Source organism: Amblyomma mixtum, chromosome 8 (genome assembly GCF_055824585.1).
Source record: "Amblyomma mixtum isolate Tamu chromosome 8, ASM5582458v1, whole genome shotgun sequence".
Lineage (NCBI taxonomy): Eukaryota > Metazoa > Arthropoda > Arachnida > Ixodida > Ixodidae > Amblyomma > Amblyomma mixtum.
In genome coordinates, this window is record NC_143019.1 from 86,766,663 (window position 1) to 86,791,034 (window position 24,372).

Consider the following 24,372-nt stretch of genomic DNA (forward strand, 5'->3'; position numbering starts at 1 on the left):
CGATTACTACCAATTTATCTAAAATCTTCGCTTTGTTGTCGTTTTCTTTTACCAGAAGCAGATCCACCTCATTCTTGCCTTCGCATCATCCATGTCAGAGACAGGGTTCTTATTTTAATCGCGGACATGTATTTTGGCAATGTTTGTTCTTTGAAGCGTTATTCCTCCTTATTTTAGTTCCATTTTGAACTATTGAGAACACTTGCAGATATAAATCGTGACCTCCATGTGAGAGAAATAACAGTAAGAGGCTGAGCACTGCACAGGTTGTATGTGTCCCTTGCTCGTCTGCTCATTTGTCGTACAAGTACGTGCGTTCAAATATCTTCGAAAAGGTGTAAACAACCAATGCGATTGATGCTCCATAGCATGCTTCTGCACTAGTTTCCCTCTGGACGGAGCAGCGTGCTGCCGCTTACGAGTTCAAGCTTTGCGAGCAGGCGGCGTGATCAAGTCCATGAATCATCATCTGAAAACACCATTACACACGCTCCGCTTTCCCCTTCCATTCCAGCAATCGCTTTATGGCATGCCAATCCCTTTTCACTCACCCTTACCCTTTCCTCACCTACCAACCTTTCTGTCTCTTCCTTGTCATTCTTGCCTTCTCTATCGCCCCTCTCATGGGTAAGTGAAAATGGAGTGGCAGATTTTTCTATCTCTACTTCGCCACCTACCATCTGAAACTTAACATGGAGAGACGGATGTATAAACGAATAGACAGATTTCTCTGATGTGGCGGCTCTAATCCTGACTCAGATGAATTCAAATGAATTTGAGCAAGATGGAATTCGGGGCCCTGGATCATGGTAGCTCTTACTCCGCCTGACACACGTACAAGACGCATCGCATGAGAGACCGCAACCTTTGTGACGCTGTCCGCTTCATTGTTGTATCTTTGCCGTCTTTCGTCTTTTCTTTAAATCTGATCCAAGGAGATCCTATATAGTATTTTGGGTGAAGGAAAAAATGAACCAGTTTCTCGTGTGCACTTCTCTGATGTGTTCCTTTTTGACCAGTTCAGTATACCATACCGACTAGAACAGGAGGAAGCCTTAAGTAACATTCACTCATCTTCTTCTTCACACCTCGAAGAGTTTAGACTGCATCACTGTGTCTAATGAGATGTTTTACTCTTCAGAATGCTACTGGGAGCCGAAACATTATCCGCAGTGTCCATACTGACTGCGCTGTTTGTGGCAAGCTGTGTCGTAGAGTTCCTTCTCGGAAGCGTCGAGGCCGTATTCGCCTACACTTTGGCCATGAAGATCAAATCTGTGTGTTTTGGCGCTATCTTCAAAAAGGTATGCACACGAGACGCCTACTAAGTGAACACAGCACAGGTGATATCAGAAATTCCTGAAAGCGCGGAACTTAAGTCTTGAATTTCTTAGACAGCCGCACGGGATCCGCTCAAGGATGAACTCGACGGACAGGAGGAATTCGGTGACCTGCTTCTTCTCATTGAAGGAACAATATTTCAGAGAACCACATTTCTCCCGATTTATTTCAGGGAAGCAAAGAATGAATTTCTGAAAGATACCTCTGTACCTCCATCCAAACTACTCTCTGTAGGAGCTTTCCGTAAATGTCCCCCTGGATCTAGACCACTGGATGCATCGAACTAGCCGTGTGCAAGCAGTATTAGACGAGGACGAGACGAACGTGGAGAGCCATGACCAATCTGGTTCCTCTTTTAAATGTTATTCCGAGCAGGAACCTTCTATAAATGATTCGTTCCTCGGATGCTTGAATACTGCCACTGTCGATTCATTTTATGGATCAGGACAGCTTTGCTATTGGCTGATCCTACGTACTGAAGCGCACCTCAACCGCTTACCATTACTGCACTCAGCTGAGCTTATTTTTATCGAAGAGCTAGAGTTGTGTTCTTCCTGTAAAAATCTTATTGTACGCTGTCGTAATCTCAGGTGCGAATCTTTTTTGACAGTAAGATTTTTTATTTCATCTCGAGAAATATGAAGATCAATAACTGTGCCACCATGCCATGCTTATTCTGGAACCAAAGCGTTTAAAAGAAATCAATGCTGCCAATACTGCAGAGCCGAAATTAAATGCGGGAAGTTAAAATCACGATGGAAAAGACTCGACTTGCAGCATTTAAATGCCAGCTGCCTTCTTGATGGCAACGCAAACTGCCTCCAGTAAATTTTGGCTCACCTTATTTCTCATTGCATCATATGCTCCGGCTTTCTCAGTGAAGATAATTGCTTCATATCGCAGCGCTTTTCAAAACATAGCCTGAGCACTCTCGCTTGTACTTTTTACTTTCCTTGTAGAAATCTTTCTGCCCTTGTGTTGCACTGAATATTTCGTTTACCGCTCGCGCCATTCTTCTAAGACACTCGACAGACGCATTCTTTTTCTGTCTCTGTCTATGTTTCTCGTCACCACAGCTGCTCACAGAACAAATTGTTATGCTGCTATGTGGGGCACAAAAGTAGTTTCTTCATATTTAAACTTAAAAATGACCGCCAACCAAAAGTAAAAAAAAAACGACACAAAAAATGACGTTTCGGCTCCTGTACAGGAGACTTGTTTACAATGCGATGACAAAGGTAGTACATCGGGATAAATATGCTTTAAATACGCTTGCAAATAGGGTGCACGGAGCGTGTGTATACTGGGGTTAGATTTCCAGTGTTGCTATTAAGGGTGTGACTTGCCGTTTCAATGAAAAAGGGCTGGATGTGAAGGGAAGGCAAGAAATTTTTTTCACTTGGCAGCACCTGTGCCCTTCCCCGATCGATGTCGTTCCCGGCTGGTACGAAGTGTTCGGCGACAGCATTGGAGTTTACTTTTTGTTTTCCTGCAACGCTATCGACGAACACTCCGCATCGATTTGACACGATATCGACTAGGGGTAGGGCCCACGTGCTGGCAAGTGAAAAGATTGTCTTCCGTCGCCGTCACCTCGAATGCTTACTGATTCAAACCACCAGTTACACCCTCTTTCACAACACTCTAAATCTAAACGCTGTATATACACGCTCCCGGCGGCCTCTTTTCAAGCTCATGTAATTCCGATGGCCTGCCTGTGTCATTCTATTGTGAACAAGGCTCCTGTAAGAGAGCCGAAATGTCATTTTTTGTTTGTTGTTTTTCCTTTTAGGCTGCGTCAATTTCTAACTTTCAGTATGAATGTCCCTGACCACGAAAAGACTTCATCCAACTTTCGACTTCATAGTTACTTCATTACTGTAACCACTAATGCGTGAAGTTTCTATATCCTTCAATTTTTATGAAAGCGAATCCATCACCTCTCGCTTGTGATAAAATTTGGTCGAAATGACCCGAGGCATAATTATGCAAACATTGACTTTCACCAATGCTTATGGCACTCACAGCCCGATTAATGCGAAAACCGATTTCAGTCAAATTTAGGCTAAATATAACCAAATCCTTTACGTCCAGCACCATGAGCTCAATTGATGCGATGTCAAATTTCGGTGTAACCCATTCGCGTCTAACTTGCAACGACTGGGTTGCGTTCCTATTGTAAATGAGGACGCATACCCCCGTCTCTCGGACATTTTACGAGAAGGATAACGACTGGAGAGGCAACCAAGAGTGCAACGTACAAGTGTGACTCATATATAATGAACAAGGTAAGCCAGAGCCGCCATGCTTTTTTGAATTCATGCCTTCTAGGCCGTTAGTATGTTTTGCTTTTACAAGAATTCCGCTGGTAACAGTGCGTACCAAATTACCAATTCAGTGGCCCATTGCTACTAATTACTCCCCCCCCCCCCCCATTTCTTCACAGATGCTGCGCATGAGCCCCTGTGTGCTGTCCAGGTATCCCGCAGGCTACTTCGTGTCTCTTTGTGGAGTAGACTGCATGCTGGTCGCCATGGCTGCCACACTCGCAACGAGGGTTATTGTCGGCCTCATCTTTGTGCCCTTGGTGTTCTACACTCTCTCTGGACTTGTCGGCACGTTGCCCGTGCTGTGCTGTGTAGTATGGCAGCTCTTCACCTTCGCTTTGCTCGCCGCCGCAGTTCAGCTACAGCGAAGATTCTGGGTGAGGCCTCCCAACACTTTGACAACTACGCTTTTGGACATTTCAGACATGTAGTCATTCTTGTGAGTTATATTTATATAGATACCGCGTACTTAGCCACTTATCGTGAACATCAACTCAAAGTTTGTCAAGCCGCAGTGAAATAGAATGTGGGGCAGTAATTCCTGGGTTTCTCGAGGCCGAAAGCTAGTTGAAATGTTGCGTGTCAAGTTCATTCAAAAGTAGTCGGATGTGTCGGAACGCAGAGGAATAAATGTTCCGAAATGCAGAGAATTAGTTTCAATTCTTGCATTGGTCACAAAATGAGCGCATTATTGTTTTTGTTTTAAAAACTAAAGAGAAAATTGTGCTGAGATGAATTCATTTTTAAGCCTCTTTACCAGTACGAGGCATCACGCTTTGCCGCTATCTTTGAATAATCAACAAGCGAAATCTAATAAACGAAACGATGATAATAAATAAAATCATCATTTTGGCGGTAGGCCATCCATTGTCTGTTTTTCAGAGTTTTTTTTTTTTAATGTAAGACCTTAGTCAGTTGCTTTAAAATGACCGCTAAACTGAAAGGTTTGTCTGGGGGACTGCGCTGAATGAGACGCCTTTTGCCTCTAGTTTACGAGTCCGTAGCTTCAAGTTAGTAGTCAAACGCGGGCCACAATTGGCGTCAGTATCGAACCCGTAGCTTCCATGTGCATTGCATAAATTCTGTGGTGGGCAGCGTCTTTACGTTCGGGTGATGTTTCAGGTCACCGTCGAATAAAAGAATTTTGTATGAGCAAAATTATTTATAAACACGGATAATTTCTCCACGTCTGATATTACTGAATTCTCTCAAGAGCATTCATCTTTTCAGCCTTACTTATGCAACGTCATTTTCATTTCCTCCATGTATCCTTTTCGCAGGTTTTGCTTAACTTGACTACAAATGAGATTTAAATTTTATGCCGTGCCTTGCCATTGCGCCTAGTAATGAATAAATATAGTGTTCTTGTTTTTATGAAATAGGATCCAAGCTGATAAAAGCATCTAGGTGAAGTAAGCCTCTAAATAACATCACAGCTAAGTATGCTGCCTCATATGTACGTTTCTGGGACCCTGAATTAGCGACAAATAAATTTATTACCGCACCATAACTCAGCTAGAAGCGAATTCTGCCAAAACGGAAAAATTTTGATGCCATGATTTAAGAGCCCAGGCGGATAAAGTATCTAAAGGTTCTGCTTTTATTTCAGGTACGGATCCTGAAATGGCGAGACGGTCGTATAAAAAAGCTGACTGATATTCTCTCCTCCGTGCGACTCGTGAAGTTGTACGCTTGGGAAGACGCCTATGCCAATTCAGTGAAACAGCTCAGGCACAGCGAGGTGAAGGAACTTTTCGCCGCCAACCTCACCGACGGATTTATGGATTCCATCTTCCTGTCATCCACATCAGTGGTAAGCAGCTCGGTCCAGCGTCCATTCTTTGCTAGTGAGTTGCACTTGCGCCTGCATGGTGAGTGTTTTGCATGGCTGGCAGCCAACGAAGCAGAGCAGTACGCTGGAACCTTTGCCAGGGCTTCACATTTAAGCATTCATATTGCAATGTAATCCAAATGATAAACTTCGTGAACCTTTAGCAGGGGTCTGAAACGGGCTCTCAGTGAATGTGCGGCTTGCCTGGCAAGGTAAAGAGCGGCGCTTCAGGAATATCCTTCAGCAAGAATTTTAAAAACGCCTTTTGTTGAAGCTTAGCTATGACAAGTCGCAATTTGAATTTCAGCCTTTTCGCGCCATTACCCCACCTCTCATCACTTTTTGCTCAAAAAAAAGATTGTCGCTCCTCAGAAGCCCCACCGCGACGCGCGCAGGAATTTTCCAGTACGCCTGGTTTCCTGACCGCCCGTAGGGACGCGGCTGACTGGCCGCGGCCATGGCAGCTGCGTGATGTCTGAAGGACTGTAACAAATAGCCATCTCTTCACCGGCATATGCAGGAGCGTGAGGCGGAGAAGGACGCGGGCACGTAGAAGTCGTCAGAAAGGGCTCGCCAGCTTTCGCACGTGATCTGGGGTTCCCTGCTTTGTTCACATGAGCATTACCTGGCTCTGCTGTTCATGACGACACAATGTAGTAAATAAACGAGGTTATGTACTGTCTCCACAAGGTATTTCAGAGCCCCTTTGAAGGACAACTCATGTCCGAAACAATCGACATGAAATAGATTTTTTTCCTGTAATAATTTGTTCATGCACAAGTTTCATCTTCATACTTAGAATGTCTATTTCAATGGCTTGCAGATGATCATCATTACGTTTGGAACACTGGTTTACTTTTATCCAGACAAAACCCTCACGGCTTCCTTGTCATTTTCATGCATCTATGGGCTGTCAATTCTGGATCCTACAAACAGTAACATCACTTACGCGCTAAAGCTGGTCACTGCGGTGAGTTGGAGACTGTTCTAGTACTGAGTGATTTAATTTGTCATTCTAGAACCTCGCTGGATTTTGTGTGCGCTGAAATTGGGTAAACTGATCATGGCTGCTCGCATTCGGAGAATCATATACGGGCAAAATGCTTAAGCAAAATTTATGAAATTCTACATTACGTCCTTTCAGTCAAATTTGCTATTTCGCGTTTTACTTAAGTTGCCACTGTAGTAATTAGCCTTGTAGTGTCCACTGCAGAACATTCTTATCACCTTCAATTAACGTTGTTTCACGCTACTTCCGGCCCCACTATTACACGGAAACGTCAGAACAGTCAACTTCGCTACGCAAAGCAATAATCGACCATCTGTCTTCCGCATTACATGCCCTGGCTGCCTTTGTTTGCAGCTAGTATTTTTAGCTGGGATGCCTTTGACGTCAGCTTACTCCTTCGTCTCTCTATATATCTTAAGGTCACGCATATTCTTTTGCTTATCACTGCTCACTGCGTTGTCCGGAATTTAAAGCCATTTCGTCCACCTATATGTTTTGCTATTTCTGTTATTAACCTAGCTGTATAATGCGAAATAGGAGCGTAACAGAAACGGGGACGACATAAAAGAAGGATAGACCACAGGACAGTATATTAGCCTGCTGTATGCAGTCCTCCACAGAGATTGATAATTTATTCAAGAGAAGTTACAATACCTGAAATCAAATAATTGAGCTGTGTAAAAGCATGAATGAGGTCAAAATAAGAGTCAGAGAGCGCTCAGGTGCGAGCACACAATCACGTGAAATGAGCAATGAGAATTTTTCTTTTCTTTTTTTTTCTGGAATTAAAGCAAAAAAAATACTCTTCACTAACACTTAAAACTATGGTCTGGAAATCCTAAAACCAGGGTTCCACGAAACCAGATGCAACCAGACTCTTCAGAAAGACCCTTCCTTGTCTAAGCCTTCAAGAATAGATTTCTCAGTGAGAAATGCTTGCCTTCCGATGTATAACGGATGGGCCAGCTAATAATAAGCAAGTTTTAAATAACAGACAATCTCATGGCGACTGAGACCTACATGCGCTGTTGTGAGTCATATAGCCCAGTCTGCAGTATACAGGGTGTTTCACCTAAGACTTTCTGCAATTTTTAAAAATAAGCTATTGGAATTACATGCGCGCTTTTTCTGGCATAGCATTGTCAGTGGTGTAGTACATCATAATGCAGCTAAGGCGTGCTAACTAGCAGGCTTGTTAACCAATATTTAATAGTTAACTTTTAAACTATTACCGTTGGGCTCCTTAATTATTGAGAGGAATGCAGCCCACCGTAAGTAATGTCCATATCCGTTTTTAGAATTTCGAGAACGCGATTATCCTCGGCGCTGTGGCCCAACAAATTTCGCCTACATCGCGCCAAAATATATGCGGTTTGAGAAGCTTGCAGGCAAAGCAACCTCTCCAGTGCACGTAACTCGTCGAAATAGCCAAAATTTGTTGGGCCACAGCGCCGAGGATAATCGCGTTCTCGAAATTCTAAAAACGGATATGGACATGACTTACGGTGGGCTACATGCCTCTCAATAATTAAGGAGCCCAACGGTAATAGTTTAAAAGTTAACTATTAAATATTGGTTAACAAGCCTGATAGTTAGCACGTCTTAGCTGCATTATGATGTACTACACCACTGACAATGCTATGCCAGAAAAAGCGCGCATCTAATTCAAATACAAGGGTAGACGTGCAGGCTAGTTGGTGAACCATGATTATTTAAAACAGCGCAAAAGAAAGGGACACAGATAGAAAAGACACACACAGCGCTGACTTACAACAAAGTTGTAAGTCAGCGCTGTGTGTGTCTTTTCTATCTGTGTCCCTGTCTTTTGCGCTGTTTTAAATAATCATAATTCAAATAGCTTATTTTTAAAAATTGCAGAAAGTCTTAGGTGAAACACCCTGTATATACTTGCTGGAGATTAGTGAAATTGTAAAATTAACATGGAAACGTTTGAATCATTCACTCAGGAAAACAAATATCAGCTCCGAACTTGTAGGTTATGTTGAAAAACAGGAGAGTGAAAAATACAGGGCGTAATTTACGTAAATGGTTTTGTCTGCTTGAAAGTAAAGCTTGCCAATCGGTTAGCAGTTGCGGGGGCACATCTTGCAACCACTGCAAACGCGAAGCGGCGCCTAGAGGAGCGTTCCTGCATTACGCAGGCCCACTAAACAGCGTTGCTTCTTGGTGAATAATGCACAATCTAGTGCATGCGTTTCGTGAATAAGTAGGTGTGTAATTGGAAAGGAAGGAATCTTAAATAAACCTAGCAACAGAGCTCACGATGAGACAGTGCCTTCGCATTCAAAGCACGTATGCAGTCCTAAGTGCTCTACATAATTTTTAGTACGCAGCTGCTTCGTCTCACCAAACGAGCCGCGCGGCGTACAGTGGTTGGTTTTGCGAGGGTCTAACGTCCCAAAGCCACTCAGTCTATGAGGGACGCCGCAGTGAAGGGCTACGGACAATTTCGAGCACCTGGCCTTCTTTAACGTACACTGACATCGCACAGTACACTTGCCTCTAGAATTTCGCCTCCATCGAAATTCGACCGCCATGGTCGGGATCGAACCCACATCTTTCGGGTTAGCAGCCGAGAGTCATAACCACTGAGCCACCACAGCGGTTCGGTGCAGTGAATGCTTGCTTATGGCTCGAAGCCAGAGTTCGCTAAGCGTCTTGATTTGCGTCACATAGCCGTCAAGGGAAAACGAGCTATAAGCGACAGCAATCTATGACTCAGAAAATAAACTGAGACGGGTAGCGGAAAGCACTGGTGGAGCTTCGGGCGGCTTTGTTGCTGCTTAAGCCACGGGTGAAGGCTTCTGCTGGCGAGCCAAGTCAGAAGTACGAAAATGCGGCACACTGTACACAGCAAAGGAAAAGCGAAACAGCGGAAGAGGTCATCAGGGCAAACAATGGAGCAAAGTCTATTCGCCACTGATCTAGCTGTCTTCAGTTAAAGCGTTTTTGCTCGCACTGTTAGGCGGAGCGCTAGCGAACACGACCCATTGCGTGATGTGGTTACGCCGCCAAGTGTTCAGCCTTATAGCATGTTCGTGAAAAGTATTTGTCGCACCACCATCAGAATTTTGCGAGAACCCCTCGTATCTCTAGCGAAGACCGCAATCTGCTTCGTCCTCAACCAGGCACGGATAGTGAGGCTTCGGCCATTTTGAACTCATGGCGGATGTGTAAGTATTCCAAGTGCGTTCTGTGGGATGGAGCAAACTAAAAATGCTCACCTAAACTGGACGTGTACAAAGAGGAGCTTATCACGTTAAGAAGCCGCAACCCACAGTGCGAGCGCGACAGCGGGCCTCGTGGTTTAGGCGGGCCGGCAGACGGGCGGTATGAAGGTTCTGTTCCATCGCAGGAGGTCGGGTCGGATGTGGACAGCCGGTGGTTTTGAGACACGTTGCCTCGAAAAAACGTTAGTGTTTTACGCGTTGAGTCGATTACAGCCGGAAAACAATTTCGCAGTCACTTTGCATCAAAATCAATTTTGAAGGCGTTTGAAGAAACGATTAACACATGTTCCTGGTTCTTTGCTGACTCATGATATCCTCATGCCACTGTGAGTACTCTCCCATCCGAGCTACTACGATGGTTGTCCCGCTAACTTAGAACATATTCATGCTACTTCGCTTTAGCGTGAAAGTTGTTCGCAAGCTCCGCGCCTATGTTTCCTTCTGTTGTGTGCAAAATGTGCAAAATTATGCTATTGAAAAGCAATACGCAGTTCATTCATTTTTTAATCAGAAAGCACGTCTCCGTGATTACTCGGTGTGAATTACCGCTTGCGACTCGTTCTTCTCCAAAAGCGTCTTCATATATTTGTATATGAACCTTCCGTTTTTCTGATCACCTTGATAGTTAGATTCCAGCTGTATCCTCAGATGCTAAGGAATATTTTGAGGTTTCTAAAAAGCCGATCGTGCTGTCTTCCACTACAAAAGTGCCATCAGTGTCAAAATACGAAATTCTGGTGTTTGTCTATCCGTCGGTCTTCAGATGGAGCGTGCAGATTCTAGGGGCCCTCCGGCAACCCTCTGCAAGAAGCGTCGTCCAGCAGCTACCTTCCCGCCACATTATAGCGGGATGCACTCTGCCACTCGTCGACACCCTGGATTCACATCCTGACCCCACGCTTAGCCAATTGCACCTTCCAGAAGCGCATTCTCACCATTCCCTCCAGTAAACACTACACTATAGAAGCTTCACCCACAAGCAACCAATCTACTTCCAAGCTTTGGAGGAATTACAATGAAACAGCAAAAAGGAACAATTCGACACGCCAGCCTTACAGCTGACGCCGCGCCCATGAGCCATCTCCCAAACCCAAACTCCCGGCTAGATGGCTGCCCGCCTGTCCACTCATATTCGAACTTCTCTACCGACCACGCAACCTCCTAAACGAGGCACGCTCAGCTGAAACAAAAAATAAAATTGGTTAGAGTTCAGAAATACGGCTGCGGCAAACCGGCAAAAGCAAGACAGTCAAAGTACAAATCATCAACACGCAACGGACTAAGCATCTTATTGCTTTCGCGGATATAGGGTCGCTCCGCGAATTTTTTCCTCTGTCTGCCGAGCCAAAGAGCAGGAGTTGCGATTTGATGTATAGATGCAACCCTATATAATATCATCAAAAATTTATTTAGCACTCTCATTAGAGGGCAGGTGTTGTGTTTCAGATAGGGTGTATGTGGAGGACGCGCTTACCTGTTTATAACTTTACACTGAATCCTTTTCTGGCACGGAGAGCATTTCGCTCCTGGGGTGCATGAAGCGCATTGATAAAGGTTTCTCTTTCTCTCGACAGTTAATGCTAAATGTAAGTTTAAGCAACATAAAATTTTCTAACTTGAGTTTCATATAGAATGCCCATACAGCACACCCAAGATGCACTAAAGCAGCCAAAGCAATGAGTGCAAAATAAAAAAATAAGCTTTCTTGTGTTCTATTAATGTTTCTTTATTTTTGGCACGGGCATAACTAAATGTCCTGCCGTTCAGACAGTGTTCGGCATCCAGAGAATCGCCACGGCATGCACGGAGAAAGAGAGGGACTTGCAGGAAAATAATACAGGCGAGGAGACGCTACCGGAAGGCAAGTAACGCTTGACAATTTGGGGCATATAAAAACGAGGTAATCTTCCTTTTCATTCTCTGCTGAAGATCCCTGTGTGACTGTTTGCATGCAACTAATCACAAAGTGAAGCATACTACTTCGATATATGACGCACTCATATAAAGTAGAGAGAGAGAGAGAGAAAAAGGAAATTTTAATGAGGAAAAGGTGGAGAGGTCGGCCCACTATAAAGTAGACATCAAAATCCTCATTAAATATGGTTAGTGAAAACGGTTGTTGACAAGTAATGGTTTGACGGTAGCAATTGGTTCTGTTAATTGGGCAATTTAACCGTGGATAGTAGCAGCAAGAATAGAAAGAATTAGACTGATGCGTAGGAGCCAGCTAGGAATTCGTACTGATATGTCCTTTGTGCTCCCTTTTAATCAGATCAACAGTCTATAAGCAACAAAATTTTATAAGGCCATGCTTGTCAGATTAGGACTACACGAAACCTTTTTTGCTCAAGAACGGCTAGTTTATAGAAATTAGAAGGTGTCGTTTTTGCCCACATTAATTGTAGAGCTGTTTAGGTGAAGTGGGATTAAAATAAAAATATATTAGGCACGTTTTACTGGCTTCAGTAAAATGTATGTGTAATCCGACAGTAAAATTAAGTCGTCGATGCTTTCAGTGTGATAATTAACACCTTCATCCCATTCCACGTTCTCTTGAAGGTGAACGCCGAGTTATTTAATTTAATCATTTTAGACATTTGGGTTTTCTAAAAAAGAGCTTCTCCTGCACCACGTATCTTACCCTTCTTCTGAAGAAATACAACATTAGATTATGTCAAATTTGCTGAAATTGAATTTGTGTCTGACCATTATTCCAGGTTCGTTATATGCGATCACCCTGTATGCTTATATAGCACTTCTGTTGGGCCTAGCTGGTGGATGACAATACTACAGATGATCGATGTGCGCAAAACATTAGACAATCCACGTGTTTATCTCATGTACGTGGATTGAGTAATGTTTTGCGCACATTGATCATCTATAGTTTTGTGTGCTTATATGGTTGCCATTTCCACAAGATATGCACATGGTATCGTCCGAATAAATTACAAATATGTGTAAATGTTAGTAGAAAGAACAGTATGATATGAAGATTAAAAAACAGAGTATCAAGCACGCTGTCGACGGGAGCACCACTTTTAGCAAAGTTGTGCAAATGTAAATTTACTATTTTGAACGTACTGCTTTCGTGATTGGTAAGATTTCCTGAGGAGTAAAGCTAACGCTTGTATCCCGTTAAATGTTGGTTCTTCAAGAACACTATTATGGTTTTTTGATCGAATGGCTTGGTGCATGTACAAATCTATCTAATAATTGCATATTCTTTTTAAAATGTTCTGCAGAATAATATATACTGCTTTTAGGGAAAACGGTGAGCCCTGTTGATTTACTGTGAGTCCATACTGGGAACTGGTAAATAAGTTGCAATTTTGTACTGATTTTCATTCGTATTAGTATTGTATTTCCAGCCCCTTGGAAAATATAGGAAGAATGATAACTGGTGTGTTCATATCAAAGTGATTATTGTTACCTTTACTGCAAAGTACGGGCACAATTCTTACCTGTATATCAGAGTGAAGGTTGCTGTTGCTAGACATGGGATAAATAACTAATCATAAACGGCAGAGGTGCAATTAAATTACATGTTTAACACTGTTAATCTGGACATTTCTGACATCACAAGAGGTGGAGTTTGATAATGCTTTAAATGTTGTTGTAACTTTCCTTCCACCAACATCGTCATAGAAAGGGTGCAAAGACCAAAGTCATAGATGTGCGTTTGGAGTCAGATGCAGATTTTGTGAGATGAGTGTTAAATACCTGGCGAACTTATTGCCTCTGCACCCTTTGCGCCTGATTGACCATATCGATGGCTGTATTAGGCAAACTTATATCTAGGTATCACCGCTCTTTTTAGATTATGAGTGTTATCGACTGAGCAAGAAAAATGCATCCTTGCATACGTGCATTATTGTTCTATGTTTCTTTAATTTTTCGGGAATATAAATATTATGTGTAATAAAAGTGTCGTTCAGACAGTTTTTACTTTTCCTGCCCTGGAGTAGCTCCGGCGAATGTATGGTTTTGTGACTTACCTCGTATCTCGTGTATTTTTAACAGGAAAATAGTTCCTTACATACACCATCAAATATTTCCACAAAACGTCATATGCTGCTTTAGGTTGGTTTTGTTATATACATCGTCCTAGTAGGCGTTTGTCATCTCCGTATGGAAAGCATCAATGGATGTCGCTGGTATAACTTGAATGAATGGTCCGCTGTGCATTTTCAATTTGGATATCTCAGTCTGACATGATACATAATGCACCTACAAAGCTCCTTGAATGGAAGCATAAAACAAGACATCGAAAACGAAATACCTTAATTCACCCTTTAAGCAACATCCGTCGGTCACAATACACTAGTGGCATCATTGATAAAGCTGCTTGGATGAGTCCGCGAAGGCCTCTCGTTGGATCGATTTGAAGTAGAGATCTTATACGTCTCTGGATGTCTAGTATATCCGCGAAGTGTGTTTTCTTCAGGAACCCTTTGAGGAGAAGGAAAGAAAAGAAGTCTGCAGGCGTCAGTTGAGGTGACGGGTGAATGTGCGATAAAATTTGCATGGAGTTGGGCCAAGAAGTTGCGTGCACGGACGGCAGAATACGGGCGAGCGTTGTCATGAGACAAACTCCATTTTCCTATCCTGCACAACTGTGGACGAACAAGCCGGATACGCAGCAGTAAGCGCTTCAAAACAGCTTCGTAGAGTTCGCCGCTGGCGGATTGCCCTTCAGGGACAAATTCGTTCTCGATCTTGCCGTTGCTCTGGAAAAACGCAATCAGGAGTGTCTTGATTGTGGGCTGCTTTAGGTGGCTCTTTTTGTGGCCCAGGTAGCCGGTGAGCACGATTTTAGTGTTTGTTACTTCCACTCGGCATCGAGCTGGTAGCAAGAGATGACGGTGGTTTGCAGGAAGGTTGGATCTTGGTAATACGTGTCAATAAGTGTCCACCAGGGTGCATGCATGTTTCCTTCTGCTCGTCAAGCGGAAACGTGAAGAGATAATGGGCTTACCCAAATACTTGTGAATGCTGGTGTGAACACTGCCCTTATTATTATTCAATTCCTCTGATATCCATCATAGAGACAGTCGACGATTTTGCATCAGCATCTATCTCACCCGCTCAATAATGTCGGTCGTCACACATCCATGAGGTCGGCGCGAATGTGGTTCGTCATCCATGGTTTTCTTACCCCCAAAAAAACATTTCAGCCAATTTCAGGGCATTTCCTGCTCAGGGCGTCTGTTTCGTACACTTGGACCAAAATTGTATGCGTGTCTGTGGCCATTTTTCTGCATTCTCAAAAAAACTTCATGTTTATCCGCTTCTCCATTTCAATTTGGCGTGAGTTCTGGCACACACGTCTTTCGAGTGCCCGTCGTCTATAAATCTGCGTCGGTTTCGCGCACTCCTTGCTACGTGGCGCGTCGTCATAGTGGCCTTCCCTGCACGTTGCGGCATTTTTAACTTACGTTTATTTTTAGATCTCTATCCACTCAATGAACTTTTTGACACGCATTGACTCCAAGCTGGCACTTTAGTAACAGTTGCTCAGTGAGTATGGAGCATTGATATTAGTGGTAAATAAATCGCGTAGTGTTCCTGAACTCGATGCCGCACAAGTCGGCTCTATGACAGTAACAGCCATACTGCAGTTGCTACTATTTGCTGCGTTTGATGGCGATGCGTGACAATGTCACGGCTTACAATTACCTCTTCTTTATGTTCTCACATAAAAGTAAAAAAGAAGAGTCGAGATACTCAGAGAACATGCATATTGGGCTACAGAGTGGAGTACAGAACATAGAAAGCGCACTAATATTACTTATTACAGAAACAACTTACACATCTGGAGATGCGAAGCGTAGGTCTTCCACCATATCACACACATCTCGATAATTATGAAGAACAGAGACGCCTACATCACGACGAAAAGCATGCTTATTATTGAAAAACATCAGCAACTAGAACTAACTGATACTGTGCAATGATTGAGATATCTTGACAAAATCAAACGTTGAGCGGAACGTTTGTGATGAACCTGAAGCTCATCGAGATTTTCTTGAAGCAACGCCCCTTCATATGAAACCATTTCAACACAACAGATCTCAACTGCTGCGCGAGCAACAAACAACGTTTAGTAAAAGGAAACCGATAACGTGCACTGATAAATGTATTTGCACTCTATTCAAGGCTCCATCCGTCTTGAGCTGTGCTCTTTCTCCTGGAGCTCGGAGTCAGCTTTTGATAGAAACCGCCCAGAAGCAGTCCTGCGGGAAGTCAGTCTCACAATACCCCCTGGATCCTTGGTTGGCCTCGTGGGCACAGTGGGAAGTGGCAAGTCAGCCTTCCTGGCTGCACTTCTGGGCGAGATGCACATCCTTCACGGCCGCTACACCGTAAAAGTAAGCATGTGCATGTCCATTTCACTGCCTTCAACGTAGACCCGCCTCTGAAAAAAGAAAAAATGCGTAAGCATGCAGTTCGACGAATTATTTATTTATTTTTTACGATACTGCAGACCCTCACTTGGGTCCAGCCAGGGAGTGCAGGAAAATACATTCACTCAATACAAGAGCAGCTGCATCGTGAGACACAGAGAACAGTAAGATTGTCTAATGTAGTACATATATAATCTAAAATAGCTCACGAAGTGTCTTGTCAAAATCAAAAGCCGATATCACTGGTAGAGGCGGGACGTTCCATTCGCCAATCGTTCTCGGAAAAAAAAAATTTAAAAGGGTTAGTATGCGCGAAGTATATTGCTAAAGTGTGATTATGATTACGACGAGTTCTACGCGTTTTTGAAAACTGAACATAGCGGGATGGAGAGATGCCTAGTTTTCCATGAATTACTTAGTGGAGGAAAGATAGGCGTCATACGCTATCTTGCGTATGACGTGGAGAGGTTTAATATCATTTGCTGCCATTAACGAAGATGGGGTATCAGTTCAATTGTACCTAATAAATACAAAACATACTATGCCGCTCTATTTTTTTCTGATTCTCTTGTCTTTTTTTTTCATGGGAGTCCCAAAAGATGGCGGCATATTCGAGTTTGGTCTTATAAGCGTATTGTAGGCTAAAGCTTGAAGTTGCTAGGTGCACCCCCAAGTTTACGGCGAAGAAAATCAAGTTTTCGTAAAGCTGAGGATTTAATTGGTTATTTTTGTTGCGAGTTTACTACAATACCACGATACTTATACCTTGGCACTTCTTTAACTGAAACGCCATAGATGGAATAGTTGAAGGAAAACGGATTTTTCTTCCTTGTAATCGGCAAGAGCACAGTCTTCTGAGTATTTATTTCCATGCTCCATTTTCGAAAGATTTCAACAGTATTTTAATATTTAATTGTGGAGCACTACAATGGCCAGTGTTTGCTAATTTTTGTTTTGATTAACGCATGACACTTATCTGAGATCCGCTCATTTATGCTTCTAGCTTGTCGCTGCAACAGGAAGCGTCAGAAAGCGCTGTGTCGGCTGTTTTAGTTGTATCAAATATCCGTAACACGACAGCAGCTTCCGTTGAGTTGTTAATGAAGCCATAGAGCAGTACCTGTTTGCACTTACTCAGTACACGCGGCTGTTAATATAAATCACTCTCAACACCGGGTTTTCCAAACTGCAGCGTTCATACCTCTGTTCGCGCAGGGATCCGTCGCGTGCGTCCCACAGGCGGCGTGTATCTACAACATGTCCGTCAGGGACAACATCTTGTTCGGAAAGAAGTTTGATATGGCGATCTACACGCGTGTCCTGAGCGCTTGTGATCTCCTGAAAGACATCGCTTCATTTGCATCCGGAGACCTCACGGAAGTTGGGGAAAAGGTAAGCCACGGCTGTGCCAGATTAGCCGTGCTCATTTATACCACTTGTGTGTTGCCTTTTGTAACGAAAGTATAACTGATCTTCAAAATTAGTTCTAACATCGGGCCCTGCTCAAAATTTCTTATGGTTTGTTTTTACCTTCGCCACCAGCCTGTGAAGCTGGCAAAGTCTGACCATGAACGCATATATTCCTTCGCTAGGATTTGGGAAAGAGTGGGAGGCCTTAGAGGAAAGCATGAAGCAAGTGTTGATGAACGTGAGGGGTGTAGGAGGCGCAAAATTCTACAAATAGTAAGCTATTTCGATTTAAATAAAGGACGCGTGGAATACCCCGAAAGCGTGTACCGAGTGAAAAGCAAGAATTCTTGTAAAACGATATGCACTGATGCGCACCATGTGAATGCAGAGTGAGCCAAAAGGACTGCTCCGAAATCTCCGGTCCCGAACTGAATTTGAATCGGCAGCGGGGCAGACAGGCCATCTTCAGTTTTCGCTGTCTTAGACTACACTGCCATCGCAGCAGCTTATTGCGCGGTGTGTGTAGCTGACAGCCTCTCGTGGTATGCTCTAACTGGAAATTATATTTATCAACTTTCGCCCCTTCATTCATTGTTGTGATTGCGTGCGAAGACAGCTAAAAGAGAACTGTTTTTAAAAAACGATGGATGCAGTCGAGGCCGATCGCCATCTCTAGAGTCGAGCTGACCTCACCTTTTCTTGTTTGGTTGTCTGCGGTAGTCACGCTGATCGCCAAACACCACAAAGGCGAAGGTAGCCGAGTGCCTTATCGTTAGCTATGAAAAGTTAACGAATGAATAGTGGCTTATGGCTGAGACTACTAGACTCAAGTGCTGCTGTCCATCACCTATGAGCTGTGTCCTGAAATACGCTACGGCTTTTCTGTAATGCATTTCATGCTTACGTCCTGTCTGAACGACAAAATAGGCTGTGAATTTTATTTTCTATTCAGACTTCCTCCCTCCAGATGACAATCGCCCTTGTCAAGTATTCCTCATTCTTCGCTCTTCAAGCCTCTTCCGCTTCCAAGTCAGTGGATTTCACTGCCAATAATGACAGTCGCCTTGAAAACGTTATTATTAAATATAAAAACATAGGCATTGTAACTCCAATTGGGAAAATGGAAATTCGAGTCGTGCAATTTTCTTGGTTCGCTTGTTTCTGTTTGAATGAGTTCCTAACCACCATCGTCATTTCTTGCGCTCCATTTCTTCGTTCCTTGCCCGTTCACTCACGTGCTCTGATGTTTGATATTTGAGTGCGTGGTTGAGAAAACGCAATCCGGGAAACAGAGCTCAGAGAAAACTGTTTCACTATTCAATGCATTTTCAATGTTTTGGAGACGTTTTGAGGGCAAGAAATGCATCCGCGTCGGGCGTTCTTTCTGCAGGGCGCAACACTAAGTGGAGGCCAGAAGCAGAGGATCGCTCTTGCTCGAGCAGCCTACAGCGACAGCAGCGTCTACTTGCTCGACGACACACTCAGCGCGCTGGACGTCCATGTCGCCTCGAAGGTGTTTCAAAACGTCATTGGCAAGCAAGGAATGCTCCGAAACAAAGTAAGAGAGCAATGGCTTACCAAATACTTTCCAGAATACGGAGTTGTAGGTCGCATTAGGCCAAACAAGAACAAGTATTCTAAAGAAAAGAACCGTTTATTGTAGCGAGAGATACATTGGTCGTATTATCGCCGTTTCGCTGTGGCCTGTGGCCATACCGCGACCTGAGCCGTTGCCTAGCAAACGCCCAGCTGGCAGTGCCGCTCGCCTAGCCATCTGGCATGACGTCAGAGGAGAAGCTGGTGAAACCGCGTTGCAACAACAGAGGAGGAGCCGGCGTTGCATGGTATATATAAAAGGGGCGGGGCTCAGTGGGATTCGTCGGCAGATATGAAAAGTGAATCTGAGAGACTGAAAGAAGCCAGGCTTCATCGCCGGAACGCAACCAAGAGGAGGCCGCAAGCCGAGAAGACGGAGGAAGAATGCAGCGGCCAGGCGAGTGTATTTATGTTGGACTTTGAAAATAAATGCATTACACTTCAAAAATGTCTAGTCTTTAATGTAACCATAACTTAAGGATAGGTAACAACAAAAGCTAAACAATGAGATGTACCAAGCTAAACAATAAAGATGTAACCATAGAGGTAACCAAGCTAAACAATAAGATTTAACCTACCTCTCGCTGCGCACAGCCAGGCATAACTCAGTTAGCCACAGCGAATTTTTTGGTGTCCAGTATCTCTATACTGATACAGTTGTCGGGATGGAATGTGGCATTGGTTTCGTCCTAGAGCAGTGCAAATTAAAATGACGACGGCTAGCTGTAGTGGATGGCTCGAGATAAATTTACTCCACATGGGGTTCTGTAACGTGCACTGGCATCGCGCAGCACATGGCCACATTTTTGCCCTCTAGCTGTCCAGAAATGCTGCCGCTGCAGTCGTAAATCCAGCCACGAATTAAAGATCAGCAGCCGAACGGCAGTGCCACCGAGCTGTTGTGGCAGGTACGATACCTAGTAGCTGCTTAGTGCCCAAAACTAATCTAAATTGCGTCATTCTTTCCCTGAGTATGCTTGTGTATGCATTTGAAGCACTGAAAAATAGTTTACTTATTTTCTGCTTTGTTCGTTACACAACCTGAGTTTATTCTTATACTGCTCCTGCATAGCGCTTTTTTAATCATCTGCGTGTCCAGCAACATGAGTACCCTATTAGAATTCGTACAGGCGCAATATATTCCTGTTCATGATTTATGTGTGAAGTAATACTGATATCTGTAATGTAATGCCTACCTTCTGTAATGAAGTTGAAACTCAGTATGGCCCAGTGCCGGTGGAGAATTCACCGATAGCTGTTGTAGCGAAGTGAAGAGTCGATTCTCTCTTTTTTTAGCATGTTAAGCGTATGACGTTTTGGCAAGCACATCAAAAAGCCAGAGAGAGTCAATGTCCTAAAGTCATAAACGGTAGTATCCTCCGAAAAATTTTCAGAAATGACCGCACATACTTGGCTAAGGAACATGCAGATGAGGAAGTAATGTAAGCGCTAGTCAAAGGAGATGTTCTCTATTCCTCTGCCGCACTACAGTTCTATTCCACTCAGACGAATAAAATACGCTTGTGTAAAATAATCGTCTTTCTTTTTTAGCATCAAAGGCTTTGAGCTGCTATCCTAACAAACTTATCGACACATTGTCTGGGAAACCGTGGCGAGCGTGAAGCTAACTTTGGAGGCGAATACGAAGCAGAACGTAACGAAAGCATTCCCAGATTTTTCATCATAATGGTATTGTATTCCACAATGATATAGCGTTCTTGAGAAACAGAAGATTGCTTGTAATAGCTCTGAGCGGCAGTCAAGTCAATGGCGGTGCAAATTGTGTACCTTTGTTTGCCGGTGCTTTCGTCAATACGGCTATCATCGCATCCTCTCACGTTACGTGTTCTTAATCGTCCTCTTCGTCATCTTTCATCCATTAGTTCCGCGCTTTTGGATTCTTGCTGGCAGTAGCGCTGCCAGTGTGGATTTACCGTGTAGAGAATATAGAAAATAGAATGTAGAGAAATGTAGAAAGCAGAAAGTGTGGCGAGGGAAGCAAAGTGTCATATTCAGCTTGAAGAGAAGCTGCTGATGACAGTGGCTCCACATGCTGAGAAAGCATGCAGGCCATTGAGTGCGAACAACAGTTAATGCACGGAGGAAGCTGCAGTTGGTTGGGTGGGCGACCGTGTGTGCTTCCGGCCGGAAGAACAGAAAGGACCAAGGGCAGAGCCACATCTAGCGGCGAAAAAAAAAAGGGAAATTACGGGAAGTATGTGCCGTCGTAGAAAAACCCCTATGTCTTTCGCGAACGCATCTCATGCTTCCACTTACTCTTGACAAAATTGACGAGAATAGTTTTGTTCACATTCATAACCAATAATTTAACTCTGTTCATTCTTCTTCTCGCTCACAGTGAGGGAATCAGCAAACTCTCCTCAAAATTTCCCAGTTTATAAAAACAGAAAACGTGGCAATTTTCTGCCGCTGCATAAAAAAACACTCTCTCCCCTGGAAATCCTTGAGTAGTAACTCCTCTTGTTCCTTTTTTTTTCATCAGACCCGTCTGGTCGTGTGCAATCAAAGTCGGTACCTTCAGGAGATGGACAAAGTTCTTCTTGTTGCTGACAGACAAGTTGCCATCTTTGATGGCATCAATGAACTTGTCAAGGATGAAAGATGTCCTGCTTCAATTCGGGAGAATGTTCAAGGCAGCGACGTGGGCGGAAATGATCGTAATACGTAAGTACCACTACTACCTATGGATGAGGCATAATCCTTAACAACCTTCTTAAACTGTACCGGACGTTTCGGAACCGATTCGGTTCCTTCCTCATGCGCTGTGGAAGCGGGCACCAGAGCGCAGCTTTGAGCGGTTGGCACAGAAGAAGATGGTAGAGAATTTAGAGGGTGCGGATAACTAAATTCCTCTTTAGTCACTGTAGTAATGCGACTGGCTCTTTTTCTGCATTTTGAGCGGTAGCGAAGGTCACTTGGTGAGAAGGGGAGATACAATGTATTTGTGACTAATGTTGTGCCGGTTTAGCTACTACCCACGCGTTTTTTTTTTAATGCATTGTGACCCTTAGGTCCTATTCTTGGCATCCGTAGTTCAATGCGATCCGAAAATTGCGTTGACATGATTTTCGAGTGGTGCAGAAAGTTGAACGGTAGATGAAACTGCAAAGAGGTGAAAGCAAAACCGTAACTAATGACTCAGCTGACAACGCACCAAAAAAAGGACGGCATGTATGCTCTGAAAGGGATTCCAACAATGAAAAACTTGTCTGCGATGAAGTTTACGGGAACGAACGCCTAGCCACGAGGAAATGGAAGGCCACCTTAGAATTCTCTCCCCACCGCCTCACCTCTCCCACCTGTCTCCCTCCCACCGGGAATACTCCTAAATTCTGAAAGTTGATGTTCTGCTTATGAAAAGTTCACTTCAGAACTGCTCCAGAACTCTTCTTTGTTATCTAGACAGCATAAGAATCCCACTTCCCACCTTTAACGATCTGAACATATCGTCGGCGGCTAGTCAATAGCAAAATTCGTGGAACCGTTTAGTAGAGACAGAAATACTATAGCTTATCTCCTACCTTCTACAAGAGATTTCTTTGTCAGAACTAAAGTAAACTCTGCGAGTTCGTCATTAAACGAGGCGCTCTATGACATCGCAATGGCTGACACCCGCACAAAACGTGACGCACTCAGGTCTGGTGACCGCTGTCCAGTGTTGTCGGTAACGCGTTACAAGTAACGGCGTTACCGGTAACGCGTTACTTTTTTCGGTAACTTAGTAACGTACTCGTTACCATTTCGGAACTGTAACGGGTAACGTACTTAGGTTAACATTTTTCGGTAACGTGAGGTGCCACGTTACTAGTTACTTTTTATTTCAATTTTCCCCCTCCGCCTCTTTTTTAAAAAAAACGCCGAAAATGATGTCACAAATAAATAAAATCTACCGGTGTTCTCGACGACCCTTGTTGCGGCTCGCATGCATGCCAAAAAACACCTGCCCTTGACGACTTGTCTTCATCCCCAAACCACTCACACACACTACTCTCTAAAGAGTGCACGCATGCCGAGCCACCAATGGACCATTTGCGGAAATCTGTAAGTCAGTTTCTGCGTAACCTTGTTTTCCAACCAAAAGATCTCGTTCCCAGGCGACATTCTTGCATTCTTGGTGGAAGCAGTTCCCTTTTCTGAGTAAACTCAGGAATGTCGCCAGTTTACTTCAAGATAGCCGCAAGAGAACCGCCGAAAGAGTACAATGGTACAGCACAGAAAAGGGGATTGCAGTCAACCGGCTGTTTCTATCAACAACTGCGGCTACGTTTCTGGTTATAGAGTTCCTAAGCGAGCGAAGCTGACCTTGAACACCTTGTCGTAAACACTCGCATTTTTGCGATAATTATGCAGGTTCAAGTAAAAAAAAATTGTTTATGTTGGCAACTATATTTTTTCCAGAACTATGACATCTAAGCATTTCTTGATTTCTACACAATTTCCGCGTAATTTCGTAAGCAGAAGCACACCAGAATTACTGTAAGTTTGTTGAGTTTAGCTGTGTTTTCTTTGTGAAGCTGGAATTATATGAAGTATGAGCTTTATAAAATTGTTATGTTGAGTTCTTACAGCGAAGACGCACTGAATAAAATTTATGGCCATGGAGTAACTGCAAAGTAACGTGCGATACTTTTTTTCGGTAACGGTAACAGTAACGCGTTACCTTTTTTCTAGGTAACGTAGGGCGGTAACGCGTTCTTTTTTTCTTAGTGTAACGAGTAACGTATTTAGTTACTTTTTTTCGGTAACGCCTACAGCACTGCCGCTGCCTCTGCATCGGAAGCCCAAAGAGGTCGCGAAGGGTTGCACCCACGATGCCGCCCGCAGGAGATATAAGCAGCGAAGGTGCCAGTTTTCATACACGTTGTTCTGTTGTCAGATCTAGTGCCAAAGTAGTGCTGAGGTTTGCATGGTACCGACCTTTTCTGCTATCTGTTGTGTAATAGCGCGGGACTGTACATTTCAAGGGTGCCTCAACGACAGGTTTAGTACTACCATTTAAAGCATGCGCTGAAATATTTCACATCGAGACCATACGCTACACATCTCAGTTTACACAACACCACTTTTGGTGTAACTCTGTCATTACACTGACGTAGAACTACCGAGTAATGCTTAGTTAATTACAATAGACAACGGAAACAAGCAGCAGCATTACTAGGCAGGCAGTTAGTCCCACGGGCAT

The 24,372-nt window shown here is 43.7% G+C and overlaps 1 protein-coding gene across 1 annotated transcript in view; it reads left to right on the plus strand.

Moving 5' to 3' along the window:
* LOC149333344 (multidrug resistance-associated protein 1-like) overlaps positions 1 to 24,372 on the plus strand; it is a 91,563-nt gene that overhangs the window by 32,996 nt on the left and 34,195 nt on the right. The window contains exons 9-17 of the mRNA XM_089558634.1: positions 1,142 to 1,304; positions 3,788 to 4,045; positions 5,278 to 5,481; positions 6,323 to 6,469; positions 11,527 to 11,620; positions 15,916 to 16,127; positions 17,379 to 17,555; positions 18,964 to 19,131; positions 21,673 to 21,854. Coding sequence (XP_089414760.1) covers positions 1,142 to 1,304; positions 3,788 to 4,045; positions 5,278 to 5,481; positions 6,323 to 6,469; positions 11,527 to 11,620; positions 15,916 to 16,127; positions 17,379 to 17,555; positions 18,964 to 19,131; positions 21,673 to 21,854 — 1,605 coding nt within the window. The remainder of the gene's footprint in view (positions 1 to 1,141; positions 1,305 to 3,787; positions 4,046 to 5,277; positions 5,482 to 6,322; positions 6,470 to 11,526; positions 11,621 to 15,915; positions 16,128 to 17,378; positions 17,556 to 18,963; positions 19,132 to 21,672; positions 21,855 to 24,372) is intronic.